This window comes from Callorhinchus milii, unplaced genomic scaffold, assembly GCF_018977255.1.
Source record: "Callorhinchus milii isolate IMCB2004 unplaced genomic scaffold, IMCB_Cmil_1.0 Scaffold2, whole genome shotgun sequence".
NCBI classification, from domain to species: Eukaryota; Metazoa; Chordata; class Chondrichthyes; order Chimaeriformes; family Callorhinchidae; genus Callorhinchus; species Callorhinchus milii.
Genome location: NW_024704743.1, coordinates 77122882 through 77141855, shown reverse-complemented (window position 1 = coordinate 77141855; position 18974 = coordinate 77122882). Strand labels below are relative to the sequence as shown.

The window sequence follows — 18974 nt, the reverse complement described above, 5'->3', positions numbered from 1 at the left end:
AGCAAATGCGGCAGCCATTTTTCACACAGCAGAGTCCCACAAACAGTCATAAGGTGAGTGACCAATTTATTTGGAGGATTGTTAGTCAGAACAAATGGGAGAAATTCCCTTCTCTTTTTCAATAGTACCATGGCATCTTTAATGTTCATCCAGAAGAAAAATCATTCAGGATCTCAGTTTCATGTCTCACCTGAAGGATGGCAAATCTGACAATGCAGCATTCCCCCCAGTAATGCTCTGGAGCCCTAAATTCAAGTCCTGATGTGGGACTTGAACCCACAACTAACTGACCCACAGACAAGAATGACCTAAAGGCAAGAGTGCTATTAGATGAGACAAAAGTCACAACTTAAATTAAATGAGATTGCATAATTATTCCCAAAGAGATTTTATTGATTTTTTCAACCAACAAAAATTGGCAACTAATGAACTTACAGTCTCTGGAGAATAAGTTGCCACACCACTTACAGAGTTGGCAGAGGCTGTAACCTGTGATGCTCTGCAGCTTTTCCCTTCTCCAGTCTACTATCAACGGTTAAGCCATATATTCAGCATGTGTTTATTTACAATATTGCTGCCTGCAGCATGAACAGCAACATATTTCCTGTTCCCCATTGTTATTCGAAGCCCATTCAATCTCTCCTCATCTAGAAACTCCACAACACCTTTTCATCTTCAACTGCATCTCCCACTGTATATCCAGGCTGTCTCCCATAATGACTTTTTTTAATACACATTCTTCAGTTTCCCCCTCTCCTCCCCCTTTATTTCATCTACCTGACCTGGCAACTAAAGGTAAGAGGGCTGTCTTTACGTTATTCTGCGCAGTGCATTACAGCACAAACCTTAGACATTTGTGTTTCACCATCATAATGCATTCTATTCTAGGAATGTAGTATAAGAACTATGGTGGTATGGTATATTGTCATGTGGCAAATCAGAAATTACATTTTCATAGCATTGAACCATCTCAAAAGCATTTCACAATAATTATTGCAGGTAGTAACTCTTTTTGTAGGCAAAAATGGCAACCATTTTTCTGCACAGTAGGGTCCCATAATAGCCAGGTCACAATTCCAGTTGGAGTATCATTGGCCAGGTGACACTTCTTTATTTCAATAGTGTTGTAGGATCTTTAATGTCCACTTGAATAGGCAGACTAGGATTAACATCTCATCTCAAGAGCTGCACCTTCAGCAATACAGTGCTCCCCCAGTATGGAGTAGAGTGTCAAGCTAGACCATGAGTCCAAGCCCTGATATGGGGGCTTGAATTCACAACCTTGTGACCCAGAGGTGAATGTGCTACCGATTGAGCAGACTGCCACCTAAAGCAACCCGATTTGGCTCTCACAATCCAGTGTAGTGTTCGCAATTCATTCCAGTGACAGGTTCTGTTAGAAGAAGGGGTTGAAGGAGAAACTGCATCTCGAAAGTTTGCAGTTGTTTTACAATAATGCATTGTAGCAGCTGTTGTTCAATTGGTGGCAATGCATTCTAGGAGTGGTAGTTCAGTTGTATCAATGCATTCTGAAATTTGTAGCAGTGTGACAATGTATCTGTGGGAGTGATAGCTCAGTCTGTGCCTTTGAATTGCTCTACCATAGGCATGTCTAAGAGCTCAGTCCATCACTCCTAAATGCCACATTCCCTTGTGTGAAATGAGCCACTATTTAACGAATCAAACAAAGTGCGTCATAACAGCTGAGGAGTGTCGCAGTCCTTGGATAGCAGCATACGGCCCTTGCTGGAAATAGTGATGATATCTGGGCATGTGAAATGTGGGGAATGTGGGTCCACTTCCTTGCATGGAGCTTGCGATTGCAGATGGTGTCAGGGGCATTCCAACCCGACTGTAGGGAGGCAATGAACCCTGCATGGGATGGGGAATGGGCGTTGCTAGTGAAGCCGTGCTTGTGGCAATTGCAGCAAGGGACGGAGGGTGCTGGAAACCTGAGAAACCGGAGGAGGATGTTAACCAGGTGCTCAGGGATAAGTTATCTGAAGTTGTAAATGCTGACCCTGTAAAAGAAACAAAACAAAACCATTTAGAATCAAGACAAGAGATCAGAACCACTGCCAATGTAGAAGGTTATTTTAGAATATTTAATTAATACAAAGAATCCATCCAGTACCTTAACCCATTTTAGTGTGGTGCTTCTACAATAATAATTATAAAAGATCATTTAGCTGTGGATTAAATTTGTGGAATTCATAATTACAAAATCATTACCATAGATTTATGTGAAATAATTATTGTTTTATTAATGTGAAATACCATGGCCACTATTTATTCATTAGTAGTAACCATTCATTTATTCAGTTTTGCAGTTTTCTATAGTTTATTTTAGTTTTTCTGCCTTTTACAAAAATATTTAAGAAATGAAACTTCAACAAGTGCCACTAATAATTGCAACTAGTTTAAAGTAAAACTGTTGTTTATTGAATGATGTCAGTAAAGAGCAAATATGTACTATCTTTGCATGTATTATCTCACACTTTTCAAAGCAAAGCTGTGATCAATTCAAGTTACCGCAAAACGATCCACAAGCTTTCGAAAAGGTGCAGATAAGAGCATCAAAACTGATAACTGGTTTAAAAGGGTTACAATACAAAAAAGACAATCTTGTCTTTGACCATTAATATTATTTTAGTATCCCTCAATAAGATCCCTTCTCAATCACCTTCTCTCTAAACTGCACAAATTAAGATGAGAACCTTACTTTTACAAACTAGAAAAAAGACGGTTGTGATATGTAAAATATAGAGTACATAGATAGGTCACAGCTAGAATATTATTTCAGGTTAGTCTAAGAAAGTAGGACAAAGTACATTTTTAAAAATTAATTTAGCACCTTTCACATTGACAATGTCTCAAATGCCTTTACAGGATACTCTATAAAGTTTTGTGGGCTGTATTTTGCAGGTGAAAGATAACATATATTTAAATCAGAAAAGAACAGTTTTAAAGCAGGTATTAGAAAGAATTGTTTTTGCTGGAAAACGAATAAATATGTAGAAAATTCTACCAAGCAAGGGCATTCGAGACAAAATATTATCGATATTCAGGTCAAAGCTTCATATCAGGAAAGATAACGTAATAAAGGAATGAGCTTTCATGGGTTCAAAGGTGTCTTCTCCCTATGTGTCTCTTTCATGTTCATATACGGTATTCTTAAATAAAGTGGCCAATGTATTCTGTCAGGATGCTGATAGCAGTTCACTCATTTCTGATGAACAATTTAAAGTGTCCCTGGATCTGCGCAAATCAACAACAATTTGTACTAAGTGACTTACTGAACTCTTAGCCAATCGTAAAGTCAGCATATCAGAAATTATAACATTTATATTGCACACTAATGTAACAAACTGAATCATAGATATTTCAAGATACAGAAAATTGTACTATTAATGTTTTAGGGCCTTATTGGGTTTTTTTAAAGAACACTTTGTAACCTAAAACTTTTAGTTAGTAAACTCTCATGGATGAATGAATAGTTGGTAATATGATAATGTATAGGATTATTACAAAGAGCTTTTCTACACATTTGGAAAAACTCTCTCTAGATTTATAAAATGGAGGCACTTCTGATGAATTGCTGATGAATACAATTGTCCTTTACTATGCTTGGGAGAGTGTGGTGACTTGAGCATTATATTCCTGTTTTCAAATACTAAAAAAAAATTTTCCTGATGACTGACTGCCCATGGTGCAATCAAACCATGACAAACTGAGAAGATCCCAGGTTTTATCATTGGTCTTTGCTGAGTTAATTGGGTGTTTTACCCAGACTGGGCTGGGCTGGGGAGGGAAATCAGTCACATGCCCACTCCTAATCACTATTCAGTGGTGCATCCTGGAAACTTTATGTGTGCAGATGTTGGCTGAGAATAGGAATAGTTTTGTCTCTGATATCCCTAATGTTTGCTTGTATCAACATTCACTGTCCCCAGGTTCACCCAATGAAGCATGGTCATTTGGGTGAGCTCCCAAAGTGTGGCCAGTGCCCATGGAATTGTGCCCAGCAGGAGTCCGGAAAGGAGGGTAGAATTTAGACAATGAGGGGCAAACATAGACATATTTTATTCATTGTTTTTTTTTGGTGGTAAATAAGTGTGTTTAATTAGTGGGTCACTCCTGTTCTGTTAGATCAAATTTTGTATGCTGTATATTTCATACTGCATCATACTGAAGGACTGTGGGTCTATACGGGTAACTCTGGAGCTGTGTTTAAAACTAACATAACAACAACAACAACAAGATTCCATTTATAAAGCGCCTTTCACATCAGGAGGACGTCCCAAGGCGCTGCACAGTTGGGTCATGAATTGGTGAGACAAAATTATCCTTTTGTGGATAGGTCCACATGAAAAAAGTTTTGGGCTATGTCAACCCACTCAGTTCCTACTAGTGATAAATTCTGAGCAAAGTTTGTTGACCTGAAAGGAGTTGTATCAAATGTAAGGATTATCATTATTAATTGCCACTTACACTCAGAGAGACTAATGGTGTGGAACTGGAAATGCCCCATTTGTTTTGTGGAGTTGCTCTTCAGGGATTGGCATTAAGGTACATTGTTGGAACAGAGAGGAGTTTTATTATGTATCTAACATGATGCTGTACCTGACCTGAAAGTGCTTGATGTTGAGCCTGGAGCTCAAATCCTACTCTGACCACTAAGGCTAATGGCTTTTCGCCACCGCTTCATAGCAGAAAAGCAGATTATAAAGGCCTAGCAAAACAAACACTAAATTTTGATGAGCACTGAATGATAAAACTCCATTAGATGCAAATGCTGGGAACAGTTTTTCTCATTCAGTGTTATAGGAATAAGCAAAGGAAATTAGTACTGTACTGAAAACAACAATATGCAGGTATAATTATAGCCTTTAAGTCAAAACGTTTTTCTGCTCCCTGCACTGCATCTTACCTCTGGTCTGCGCTGCTTGGTTCTCATCTCCCAATCCATCATCCTCTCCTCCATAAGTCCGTATTGGTGATCGTGCATAGGTGTGCTTTTGGATTAGGTTCTCAACACTTTCCCTGCAGTAAGGAGAATTAGTATTAGTGTTTAATGTCTATCACATACTTGGTTTAAGCAGATACAAGATAAACATGTTTAGCAGCACATCACTTTTTTCCTTTTTTTCTCATTTCCTCATCTCTATCGGTCCATAGGCATTAGTACCTTCTATGTACCCCACCTAAGTGATAATTCTACACTAAAACAGTAGCAAAATTTAAAATGCTGTTAAATTTATTACATTTAACTTTGAAGGACATTGCAGACCTAATGAATGAAATGTGTTTATTTTGACTATTTTGACAAAAGACTGATTCTAATGGAAGGAGAAAGTCACTTGACCTCTGACCCCTCATATATGCATGTTAATTATTAAGTAAATATTCTTAATGCATAATTATTGTATTGATAATAATCCTTACATTTGACATTATATATATATACTAGCTGTACCCATTGCAGCTATGCTTGCAACCAATTTCATTTAATCGGCCTTCGCTCTTTCGTCTGCCATTTTTATTTTTTCTTGAAAGGCTTGATCCTTACTTCTTAGGCAACCTTATCCCTTAAGATTAAGAAAATGTGCTATTTAACTTGTTGGCATTCCTTGTTCACATATTTCCACACATATCCTTTTGGAAGGACTCAGTGGGAGGACTACTATGGGAGGACTTCTGTTTGGGAGGACTCCTGGTTAGGAGAACTCCTACCCACAGACAGACATTTTGTCTTTAATAGTATAGATGTATCTCTCTAGAAGAGTGTGTGATCTCTTTCTCTACTTTTTGCAGAATACGATGCATACTTTTTGGGGGACTTAATTAAAGCGATTTTAATATATATTTTTAATATAGCTTATCAATGATAGGAGATCCCCAAAGTAAAATATGCCCATGATGCTCCCCTATGCAAGACCTTTCTGATGAGGTATAAATCATGTCTCTACGTCAATCAGTGATTGCATTCTTGGCAGACAGACAGCCATTTTGTCTATTAGTATAGATAAACAGATACATGTATTGGGAGTCTGCTGAATATTTTTCACAGAGAGCCGTTGGGTTGTGGAATGTCCTGCCAAGTAAAGTGGCAGAGACAGAATCCATTGTTCATTGTGGGTTTCAAGACGGAAGTAGACAGGCGCATGAAAGATAAAGGCTTGAAGGGATATAAGGATAGGGCATTGGGTTTCAATGGACTTGCTCTGAGAGCTGGTGTGGACTTGATGGACATGCACGACACTGCACGACTATGCCACTAGTAGTCTTAACACTGTCACTATCGTACACAAAGAATCAACAGTATGGAGTCTCCTAAATGTATTATAAATTATATTCACATCAATTAGCTATGTAATTACTAAAAATAATAGTTTAATAAATACAAAGAAAGGGAATTCATTTCAAACAGTGAAGCACAGTGCTGCTAGGCCATTCCCTGTTAATTACTATGTCCCATATACTGTACAAGGATATTGCTGTTATTTTAGCAAGTCTCTCTCTTTTCTTGTGTGCATTTCTGTTACAAATCTATTCTGGGGCCATACCACTGAACCAGTGCACTGAATTGCAGCCAATGTATCATTCACAAGCAGAAACTTCACCCTGCCTTTCCCCTAATCAAATTGTTTAACAGCTTTGCTGAGAAAACCCACTGGAAGTTAATTTTAAAACCCATTCTGGCTTCACTTTAATTAAGCTTGTTGGTAACTAGGTGACTTCACCGTATTCTCTATAATTGACAGCTCTTTGGGAGCAAAATGATTTGAACCACTTCACTATGAAATGGTTTGTGTTTGGTACAGTTGTTATACTCCCCCAACATCTGTTTAACTATCTGTTGTTTAAAAGTATTTTATATGTGTCTGTGGCCCGAGCATCGTCGAACAGGAATACATGTACACACTGTATCTCGATAGATAAGCACAACGTACTATATAGTATATAACACTGCAATAGTTTAAGACAATTCTGTTACATCTCTATATAAATATGACTTTTGCGTACGTTAATTAATAATACAGTATCCTCCGTCAAAATCGGTTTAAAACACTGTGGGTTATTTCTTGTTCATTGCAGGGAGATGGTTCACTGGTTAGAATCAGAATCAGTAGCAGAGCAGAGGAATGTTAGGTTATGTTAAACAGAGGACTCACCAATCAATTTAACACAAAATCGCAACAAGTTTAACACACACCAGTGCACACACTCTGTTTAGCATTATTATTTCGATTACACTGTGTGACAGAAACCTCATGTGCCCCCCTTCTTCCTGCCCCCCCCCCCCCCACCCCACACACACACAGACAGGTGGAGGTCAGATGATCACAAGATGCTAATGGTTCATAAAATCTTAACACTTAACGCGCAATTTAAACGTTCACCTTTAACTTCGTTGCGTTTCCCACATCGGATGCCTCACTTACATGTGCTGTGACTGGGTTTGTCGTTTGCTTTTTTTTCATGATTAGAAGTCAGTAACAGTTGACAGTAAACGCTGATATCCCTCCCGCACATGGACTAAATTGGCTTCGGCGCTTTGGAGATCTGCAAACCGAGCTGTGCCATTCCAGATCACAACTGATGCATTTTTTGCTCGTTTCAAAGCCATAAATAAGTGCGACAGTCCGCATTAGCCGTAAACAGGTCTATGGACGGCTCTTCATCTGACCATTTGCTTGTGCTTTCTGCTATTTGCCTCGCTGGGGGGGGGGGTTGGGAGGGGGAATAGAGTAGCTGTCAATTTATAATTTAAACATGTTTTATCTGAAGGTCTGGGCAGGGAATGAATGGGCTGTTTGCTGCAGCTTTCAATCAGTTACAAGGAAGGATCGAATTATTGGGCCGTTTGGAGCTGACTGCAGACTAATCACATTTCTGCCGTCTCTGAAGAGCAATTGATCAGATCCAATTCTCTCCCTGAAGAGTGTTTAGACAAATGGGACTTTTAAACACTGACGGGCGGGCGGAGCGGTTGCAAAGCTGCAGACATTTCTACTTCTCCGCCTAAACATTGCAAATACCCGATCTAGCGGCATTTGGCCAAATACAGTTTTAGCTGATGCTGGTTTTTGGGTCCCATCTCCTCCTACATGTAATGAGGTAAGGTTATCAGAAGCCAAAAGGGAATCGTAAATGTCATTCTCTACCTCTCTCTCTATATATATATATATATGAGAAAATATATAACTATTTATATATAAAATACATAACTGTGAATTCCTCACAAATACAGCTTAATTGGATTTCTGGAAACCATCCAGGAGTGGTTGAGAGGTTTATGCAATCGCTGACTTGCCACAGTTGCGGTGAATCCCTTTTTTGTCAAACACTTTTTTTTAAATAAAGACATTAGCAAAACCGGCCCCGCCGTAACCTCGGTGTTAGCAGCAGGAGACTCGGCTTTTAGCGGAGTCGGGTGCAGTATGTGCTTTAGTATGTGCTTTAGTATGTGCTTTAGATCCGTTTTGACATCGGATACTGTACTTCACATTGCAGATGTCCGCTTCCCTCACAGGGCCGCGTTTCCTCAATAAGACACTGAACAGTACGCGGATCCCACAGATAAACTCTAACGCTAACATCCTTGGCAACCCGGGGGTACCTTTTCGGCAAGTCTGTACCGAATAAGTACTTCAGCAACCCTGTGCGTGCATGCATGCCAATAAAACAAAACTGGTTCAAAGAATCCCCCCAGGAAAAAGGCAAAACATTAAAAACAGACACGTTACAGTCCTTTACCCCTGCAAGTGATGACATTGCAGAACATTGATCACAGGGAAGAGTTAGCGAAGATTTAAGACATTCCTTCTTCACAAGGGCGTTTATCGCAGAAGCAATTAGTTTTACGTTTTACTGATGATCTGTATCACATAGAAACACCCACTGCCTCAGAGAGCACTGCATTTTCCCCACAGTTTCTTTACTGGCATTTCTCTAGTTGTACAGTGTCCGCTTTAACACTCACGGCTGTACTGACTTCCAAGACACTTTGAGTCTTGAAAGGCTTTGAGTTTCTCCCAGATTGTTTGTTCATTAGCTAGTTTTTAAAATTAAAGAAATCTCGCAGCGTGTAATTTATTTTCTATGTTAATATTAGCTATTATTTTTTGTTACACGGCTGAGGTTTGACTAGGCTGTCGGCTGGTCAATGGGGTAACTCTCCTGAATGTAAACATATCAACAAGACCTGCTGATTTACCAGAGCCTGTTAATATGGAGCTAAACTGTTACAGTCTGTACCATCCTCCCAAGCGATCAGAGTATCTGAGTGAGAGAGAGAAGTCTAACCAGAGATCATCAGAACTGCAAACGGGGGGGGAATTTAATTCATGTTTATGTTGAAAGAAATGATTATTCAAAAATTAAAAAAAATGATCATGTTGTACTTTATCTTAGAGTAAATAAATAACCTTACTCCTGGAAGCAGTACCTCTCTATATCAGTCAGTCTTGAAGAATCCCGGAATCCTTTAGCGAAAGGATTGCTGTCGATTTTCAGTTTGGTAATCTGAAGAGAGAAACACAACCCACACATTGCAGGGAAAATAGTGGATAAAAGTGAATGAACACAATTTACAATAATCCTATATCAAAGACAAAAAAATAATAGCTAATATACGCTTGAATATCTAAACTGAAACTGTGTGACCTTATAAGTCAGACAAGCTAACGCCACTGCCACGTATTCCGGATGTGCAGAGCTCAGAGAGGACAGAGAAGGTGTTTGTTTCAGCATTTTATTTCAGTCGTTCTGTAATTTTCTCCTGCACTCACCTCCCTTTACTCTGCACAGTTTGGCGAGAGAATGCTGTACGGGAAACAACCCGCGACTCGAGCGACAGGGAAAATATTTTAGGTGCTGTGAAATTGTGGGGTTGGGGGGGTGGGGGGTGGTCGGAGGGGTACAAGATCATGTTGAGTTGTACTTTATCTAATCTGCTCTGCTGCTGTTCTGCTCTGCACATCGAACCTCGTTTGATTGCGGTGTTCTCACTTTATACCAATTTAAATACGATTTGTCTAGAAACGAATCATTTTCGAGTATATTATGGCCCATTTTTACACATGTGCTGTGTGTGTATTATATACTTGTGTGTGTGTGTGTGTGTGTGTGTATATGTGTGTGAGTGAGTGAGTGCAAACTGACTTAAGTTTTAAAATATTAATTTACCTGTTTGGAAGTCATTTTTAACAGTGAATTTTCTCGCTTTGATGACATTTGGAAAGTTCAAGATAGAATAATATTCCTTACATTTGACGTAGCGTCTTTATGGTCCGGAGGACATCTCAAAGCGCTTCACTTTCACTGCCTTGGTGCAAAGTGTAGTGACTGAGTATTTTTTATAGGCAAACTCATACCGACTGCTGCATGTACCCACGTCTACATATTTACAGATGTAGCAAATCATGAGAGTTGAGATTTGTTGAATGATTTTGTGAAAGCTGCCAAAAACGCAGCAAGTCAGTTTCTTGTCCATGTGCTAACTCATTTTTGTTAAGAACGTATTTGAGGAAGAATAAATGGTTTCAAAGCGGACTTGGCATTTAGTGATTTGGTGAAATGTTCTGAGCTCCCGATTATACTCTGGAACACTATTCCCAGGTGCTGGAGTGATTGTTGAAAAACTCAGTTGCAAATCGCCTTCGAGCTGATAGGACATTAGTTAAAATAAATACTCAGATGTGAGACTCACCAGTTGGTTCTGATAGGCGGTGACTGCCGTGAACACTGTCTCTGTGAAGATAAAGGTGCGGAATTCCTCTGACTTCAGATTAACCAGAGAGGCTGTGTGATCCTTCTTTTTAATAATGTGCACCCGGGGCTGGTATTTATGCATCGAGTTTAATATTATCTGCAAAAGTCATTCATCATAGTTACACTCGTAGCCAAATAAGTATACGTTATAATTTTTTAAAAAAACACAGAAAAAATGCTATCAATACGCAGTAGGTTAAAGTTACTCTCATGGAGAGAAATCTGGTTCAATATTTCACAAACGTTAACTTTTTTTTCTTTCCGATTGCAATTGACCTGTTATTACTATTTTCGAAGTTTTGTGATGTTTGTTTCAGATTTTCAGAGTTTTGTTCCTTCTGATTATGTACTTATTGTTTCTTTTGTTTCCTTCCTTGGGAGGTTTCATCGACAACATTTCAGAAAGCAAATCTGCACAACCCTTACACAGGGCTTCCAAAGGAGACTAAAACAATGAGCCTTAGCATGGTAGCTTCGATCCATTGAACCAAACATCAACCAAGCTAACAATTGTGACAAAAAGCCCTCTAATTATTGTTTACTTAAATGTCCCCGTTCAGTGAACATGCTATCTCATTCTCTCTTACAATATAGGAAATTCATAGGTTTTTATATACCCTGGAGTATTCGAGCTGATGTTGCTTTCCCTGTGCTCACGTTTACAACATAGTGTGTTTGTGTGTAAGAGGACTGGCATTTAATCAGATGTGTTCACATTTTAAAATAGAAAATGCTACAAATGCAAAGCAGGCCGATGAGCATTTGAAAGAGAAACGACTGTTTAATGTCTGATATGAACTTTCATCAAACTAAACGGTGGCAGGGAAAGCTGCTTTAAAATAGAGGGAAACTAGGATTCGAGTAACCAACACAACAACAACTTGGATTTATGTAGCGACCTCCACACCGGACGGCATCTCAGAGCGCTTTACAGTAACGAGCCAGGGGGAGGGGGAGGAAGGTGACCAAAGGCGCGGTCGAAGAGAAAGGTCTTCAGCAGAGACCTGAAAATAGGAAGAGAGGGGACGAGGTGAAGGGAGTGAGGAAGGGAATTCCAGAGCCTCGGGGCATAGCAGCTGAAGGCACAGCCACCGAACGTGGAGAGGAGGACTCGGGGGTTTGGAAGTTAAACATCATTGAATATATAGATGTAGCATATTGCGAAATAGTGGTAATAGATAATGAAGAAAAGACAACAAGAGTAGGTAAAACAATATATAATAATAATAATCCTTGTATTTGATATAGTGCTTTTCACGTCTTCTAGACGTCTCAAAGGGCTTTACAGAATATATTGTAAAGTGAATTGACTGTATGTCTTATGGGTGAAATGTCGCAGCCAATTGCACACTGCAGTATCCTACAAACAGTGGATTGAGTGTCCAAATTATTATTATTGTTTTTTGAAGCATTATTATCTCCAGAAAAGCGATCCGCCAATCAACTAACAACCAGGTTCCTCCTTACTGCTAGGTAAGCAGAGGTATGTGGAGTAAGAAAACTTGCCCAACATTTCACATATTTTTAAAAGGTGTGAAATTCTACCTTAAACCCATTTCAAAAAGGCCAGTTGAGGGAAAAATAAATGTCTAGAGGGATACAATAGGAAGACGGAGTAGTGAGAAAATATCTAAATGTGTGTTATACTATGGTTCTTGGGGTCGCTGCTTTTAACAACACCTGAATAATCTCCGTAGGTGAGAACATATTTTTGTAAGCTTCTAGAAAATGCCAAAGTGTTCACACAGGCATGAATTTCATTAGAATTGTTGGCTGGTGTTCTCCTGTCAGATAATGCTAGAAGAGGATGAAAGATTTGGCTGATTTTTTGTGATTCTGCAACTACTATTTGACAAGGGGAAGTGCCATGAGCCTCTGAAGTGGCAGTTCACACATGAACAATTCTCATGGCATCAGAGCAATACTTATATGATGGTGTCAAAAACATTGTCTGGTCTACTTGCTCTGACTTGATAAGTTTACAGTATTGAGTTGGAGCTCTGGAATATAGAGGCAACTGACAATCTGACTCCTAGTTTGGTCTTGCTGGATCTGGAGCCAGATAAAATGCCTACTGAATATTTTTAGTTGTTTCAAGACAGGCTTGTCTCCAGAGACAAACTGACAACATAAAAGTAGCATGTCAGACTGTTGGCATAAGAAAAAGGCCCAAAACAATATTTATATCTGACACAGCAATATACAGTAATGTAAACCTCCAATCTTGTACACTATTTTCGCTCTTTGTGCTCTTCTTTACACTGATGAGATTAAGTTCACCTGAGGTGATCACTTTCCTAAACCATATTCTTTCTGACCATAAATATGGCCATGACCTCACTGTGGCTCACAAATTCTCCCCTCTCTGATCTATATCTTTGGCCCTTAAACGTCTTCATTCGATTAAAAAATATGAACTAATGTTCATTGTTATCAGGTACATAATACAAATTTTAACCTAGGATCAGCACATGCAAAATTTGCAATCTAAGTGGCACCCGGCACCATCTTATTTTCATGTTAAACCCTAATTAAGACTCACCAACTGCCAATTTTATATATTGTTTAGGATTACAGTAGAACACTGCATACCCACATGAAACACAGGGCTGTGACATTGGCAAAAAAAATTGTGAACATGCAGGCAAGGTTAAGAGAGATTTCATTTACCTGTGTGAGCTGGTAAATAAAAGTAAGTTTTTATTTAGGTACAGGTAAGGTGGAGGGTAGTGCTGGGTAGATAGGGGGCAGAGAAGAAAGTTAGAGAGAGTGAAAGCCAGAGAGATAGAAAAAAAATCAGAGGGAGAGAGACAGAAGATAGAAAATTAGAGACAGAAATAGAGAGAAAAGGCAATAGGGTTGCAGGAGTTTCCAAAGGTAGAGTTGGTTGGGCAAGGCCATTGAGGAATTTGAAAATGCGCAAGAAGATCTTGAATATGATCAGCTGGGCATGGGTGATGGGCCCACTGAGTCTGGTGCAGCAGATGACACATGCTGTAGAGTTATGGATTGCCTGCAGATTGTGTAGAGAGGAACTGGGGAATCAGGCAAGCATGGTGTTGGAATATTTGATCCTGGATGTGATAAAGGTGTGGATGAAAGGCTCTACAACCAAGGAGGAGAGATGAAGGACCGTCCTGATTTGGGCCGATAATTGGCTCTCTACTACATTGGGTACTATCTGTAGTTCTATTCATTCATTTGAACTCCATGCTGTTTGTGGAATTGGAGAATATGACAAATGAGCATGTATCCTGGGTTGTGAATAGTTTGTCCTCCTCTATTAACCCAGGCTTTTTGGTTGGCCAAACACTGTAATCATATAAATAACAAAATGGCAGAGGTTTATGCCATAAATTAAGAAATATTCAGAATTTGTAACAAAATACGCAACTTATTTTGTTGGCCAACACCCAAAATGGTTGGCCACCATTGATTGAGAGAATATTGAATAGCTGAAGGCAAATGGAAGCATCTCTATGCTTACCATTGCTAAGATTGTAGTCTAGTGCAGTCACATTTAAATGGACCAAAGAGTAAAACTGTAAAAGAAGGTTGGCACAATCAAGACAGGGCTCCAGATTTAGAAAGACAACCTCAGTATTTCCAGCTTAATGGAATGTAAGAGAAAAGTGATCTGTAAAGCAGACCAAGAAGTGCCAGAAACCAATTTGTTACCAATGTGCACACAAATCTCACAGTCATTGAATACATTATATTGAGTTTGTAGGCGACTGTAATAACAAAACACAAAGAAACACTCCCAGCTCTTTGAATGGCTGGTCACCTTACATTTCACGATAGTTAAAAGCTCACTGCAAGGTGCAATATTCTGATGAAAGTTCACACCCGAAAACCTAAAAAGATCTTTCTTTCAGATAATTCTGTGGATTTCTAGCATTTTCCACGTTTATACTGTATTTCAGATTAATTTTAACTTTCTCCACAATATTTATATTTTCACACTTTGATATTCTTGAGCCCCTGGATTATTTGAAACACACACGCGTCCCCGCTTTCACATTTTCAGGTGGGTATCATACCCTGTTAACAACTAAAGTCCAACTGGGAAGGTAAGTTATTTGAAATAATTTTGGCAATTGGACCACAACATGCACTGATCTTGTGCCTTTTAGTCCAGATTGGCCTTTGGTGCTGAGTTATGGAATGAAAGACCAGGTATAACTCACGTGGCCAATCTGATCCAGCTCGTTGTTAGTGAGTTTCACTTTTTCAAAGGACACCATTTGTTTCAGCAGCTGCTCCCCTGTGAAGGGGAATCGGGGTGAATGTAAAGCCTGGAGGTGAAGAGAAGTGAACGAGGCAATTCAGTCAGTTCACTGCCTTTGTAGCATTATTAGCTCAAGAACAACCGCCCCCCTCCTACACCCTCACAACACCCCCCCCCCCCCCCCCCTCTCCTCCCACCCCCCGCCGACCAGCCTCGTCAACAACGCCGAGAAAATGCTCCTCTGAACACATTCTAACTCTGCCTTATTTCCATGAATTGTAATACGACCATTCCCAGTGTACCCACAACCAGCCATTAAACAGCCTTCCCAAGGCAGCGCTACTTTTCTTGCGTCGTATTTAACGAAATATTTCCGACCAACAAAAAATACTGGCAGCATATTTGGGTCTAAGATCAGATTTCACAGGCGGGGAATTATAACGCCCATTCTCTAAAGTTGATACCCCCACCCCCTCTCCTTCACCCTTCTGAATTCCATGGTATTTCCAGCGCTGCTGTTGTAGGTTTGTGAATCAAAAAAATATTATTGTGAATGCATAAACTGGAGAGGGGTGTAATTTTAATAATTAAACGAATGAAACATGCTGAGACATAGGTACGTCGAGATATAGGTTTGCGGGGCTATGCACTGGGCTTGGCTCTGCACACATGCTTTGCTTTAACACAGCACTGCACTGTTATGTGCGCACCTCGCAGGTAATGGTGGGTCGGCTTTCCCGGCCACAAGCCAAGAGGAGCGATGATATGCGTAGCGATATCTCTTGTTATCCACAGGCACGATGTCCATCAGGACGATGTATTTTGCTTCGGGATCAACCGCGGAGAATGACACACGGATAGTAGGAAACATTCTCCTGAAACAAGATGGGGGAGTCGTTTAATTCATCAATGTGTCTTCTCAACCTCTCACACTATCGAATACTTATTGCTGTTTATACATCATGTTTAAATCTTAAGATCCCCCCCCCCCCCCCCCCCCGTGACTGTGAAGCGAAAAAAAGACTATAGCGTGGGTGCAGGCAGGAATGGATTCGTGTTCGTGTACGGTATTCAATTGATTTCCGCCACTTTTAATGTACAGTATCTGAAATTATTTGCTTCAGTAATTAATTTCGAAATTAAAATATCGCGGAAAATATTAGGAAAATAATGTGCATTGTTCTATTGAGAAGGGCATAAAAGGTAGATTTTTTAAAAAAAATTGCGCTGTGGAATGTATTTTACACTCCAAGGACAACATTGCCGCAGAAAAACATCCCTGCAATCACCTAATACACTGTATAACAATTGGATTGAACAGAATTACTCTAGTTACACTGCAAAAAACCTATATGGTAATACTGAGTTAATTTAACATGTATCATTTACACATCAATGTATTGTTATTACAATGGTTCTGTTTACTATGTATTCATTACAATGTGTTATTTATAATTGCTCTCTAAGACTGATCGTCTCATTCAGGTTTCGATTTATTTGGTTGTTTTACAATACGGTACTAATTTGTTCATTTAAAGCCTCGCTTTGTTTCGACGTAATTAAAGTTACATCAAAAGGGTAAGAGTCCCGCAGTTAAACTACGTTTCGTTTGAAGTATCACAAATGGTTTCTGTCTTATGCAGAACACTATCATACTGAGAACAAGGAAGTTTGGTATAATAACCTGGATGGCTTTTCAGTCACTTACACTCAAAAATTGACAACGATCCTACTTTGTACGGGCACTTAGAGTGGGGAAAAAGGACCTATGTGATCCCGAAATCTTGTCAAAAAAATCTAGTATCGCATAATTAGATTAGTCATAAAAGGTTTCATGTTCATTACACAAACATCTCGACATTGCCGTGGCTGACAGCACATTAGAATTATACCGATAGAAAATGAATGACTTCTCCCATAAAAGCGCTTCGAGACGCTTTCCTGCGTAAGTGCAAGTTGGTCATGATGTTTGATATGATGGAAGATTGCAGAGCGCAGTTGGAGATATATGGCGCAGTGAGCATTGACGTTACCAGATTTATATATTACAATAAAATTACGATGTGTTGCAAATGCCCAATGCCATTCAAATGGTAGCTATATCCATATATATATACATACAGTATTTCAGACTTAATCTGAAACTGTTGCTAATATGAAATGATCAACCGGTAGATAGATAATTGATAGTTATTTCAGATTTTAAATAAATAATGTCACGCTATGTGGAAGACAGAAATTTAATGCAACATTACTAACCAATCTATGATATTAATTAATCGCAATTGGTTGACTGGAGAAATATAATGCTGTTTGTTTGGTTCACCTGCCAGATTTGGTGATGATCATTTCAGTGCCCAGCTCGTGAAACTTGTCCCACAACTCTTTGGTTTCGAGGTTGCAGGTGATTTTGGCCATCTCCTCGCTGGGGACAGTGGGGATCGTGGGGATGAGCGGCTCTGTGCAGACGGCAGCTGCATTCTCACTGAAATCCTTGTGTTCCAGGCTGCTCAGGTCACCCAAGGTTTGAACGCAAGACGACTTCTCCACAAACTGCTCTGTTTCAAAAAAAAGCGGTAAAAGCGATGTACTACATAGTCTACATGTTGCAGTGAAAATCAGTTTCGTAGTGATAATCAAACCGTACCAAACCATGACCACATATATCATTACTGCAACTACTATCGTACCTCGAATTAAAGACGTGTTATTAAGGAAATAAAGCATTCACAGCTAAGTTTAACATCTCCAGACCAACTTCAGGAGAACCGAATATATTTTGTAACGAGAAATTTAACAATCCCACTAAGACGCCCCACGCAGATAAAATTACTGAACTTATAGCGATTTTCTTCGGAGCAAATCCCCCCCATATCGTGATATATACGGCTTTCTGTCCAGCATCACGCAATCAATTGGTTTTAGCACTACGATAAATACTTTGTTTATAATTATTTTGTTTCGACGCTTTGTTGAAAATACAGTTGATGTTATTGACGGCAAAAGGAAGATGCACTCAATGGTGAAGCATATTAATGAACAAATCTCTGATCCTTGGCTAACATTCACGCCCCGCTTCATTACACATTATTCCCAACAATTACACTCATCCCACCCCCCACCTCCCCCCTTCCCCCCACTCCCCCCCCCATTCAAAATAACTTAACTTCAGCTCCTGGGATATTTAAGAACAATATAGGGAAAGGTGACTCTTGTTTTTTTTTTAAAAAAAGTGACTCATTTAGATGTGACACTGGAAAGTTGGGTTAAAGCCTTGACTTACCAAGTGGTTTAATTGTGTTTTCTTCGGTTTCTTTCGCCTTGGAATTTCCACTTGACATGAGAGCAGCGATGGAGAAAGCATTAGCCCGGGACGAAAGCTGCGGTTTGGGAATGATGTACTCCATGATTAAAGGAAGAACACCACCTTCTTCCCCCCCACCCCCACCCCCACCCCTACCCCACCCACCACCCCCCCCCAAAAAAAAATGTCCAAACTTCTCAAGACGCCGATTATTTCATAAAGTCAGGATGGGCTGTTACTACTGAGGTTTGTCTTGTTTTTGTGCGGGAGAAAAAACACCAATTTAAAATTTTTGTCCAACAAGTCAATCGGAAAGATATTGGTGGGATTTGAGTGAAAAGCAAAACTGCTGATGAAAAGTTAGTTAGTGTTCTGCTGACTCAAGTTGCGGAGATGGGTTTTTTGCAGTGCCACCAGAGTGGGTGCACAGGTCTCCGCCTCTCCTCTGCTCTCCTCTCCTCTCCTCTCACACCCCGGGAGATCCTCCCCACGCTCAGCACTTCGCTTCACAACTCTTCCAGATCGAGTCCCGCACTGTCAATTAATATGGTGCCTCCGAGCCTCCGTATCCAGGAGCCCTCGGAACTCGGCCAATCAACGACCGCTGACGTCACTGCTGCTGCTCCGGCCGATAACGGGCACTGGTGTGTTTTTTTTTTAGGC

General features: G+C 39.8%; 1 protein-coding gene across 1 annotated transcript; it reads right to left on the bottom strand.

Annotated features, from left to right (window-relative positions):
• Window positions 1–111: 111 nt before the first annotated feature.
• Window positions 112–18457, bottom strand: tbx20 (T-box transcription factor 20). Its single transcript, XM_007900887.2, is given in 9 exon segments — window positions 112–2021; window positions 4931–5043; window positions 9437–9528; window positions 10715–10873; window positions 14967–15055; window positions 15058–15074; window positions 15718–15882; window positions 17334–17565; window positions 18291–18457. Coding segments are annotated over 9 exon segments (1332 nt in total). The 5' UTR covers window positions 18415–18457; the 3' UTR covers window positions 112–1680.
• Between the last annotated feature and the right edge of the window lie 517 nt (window positions 18458–18974).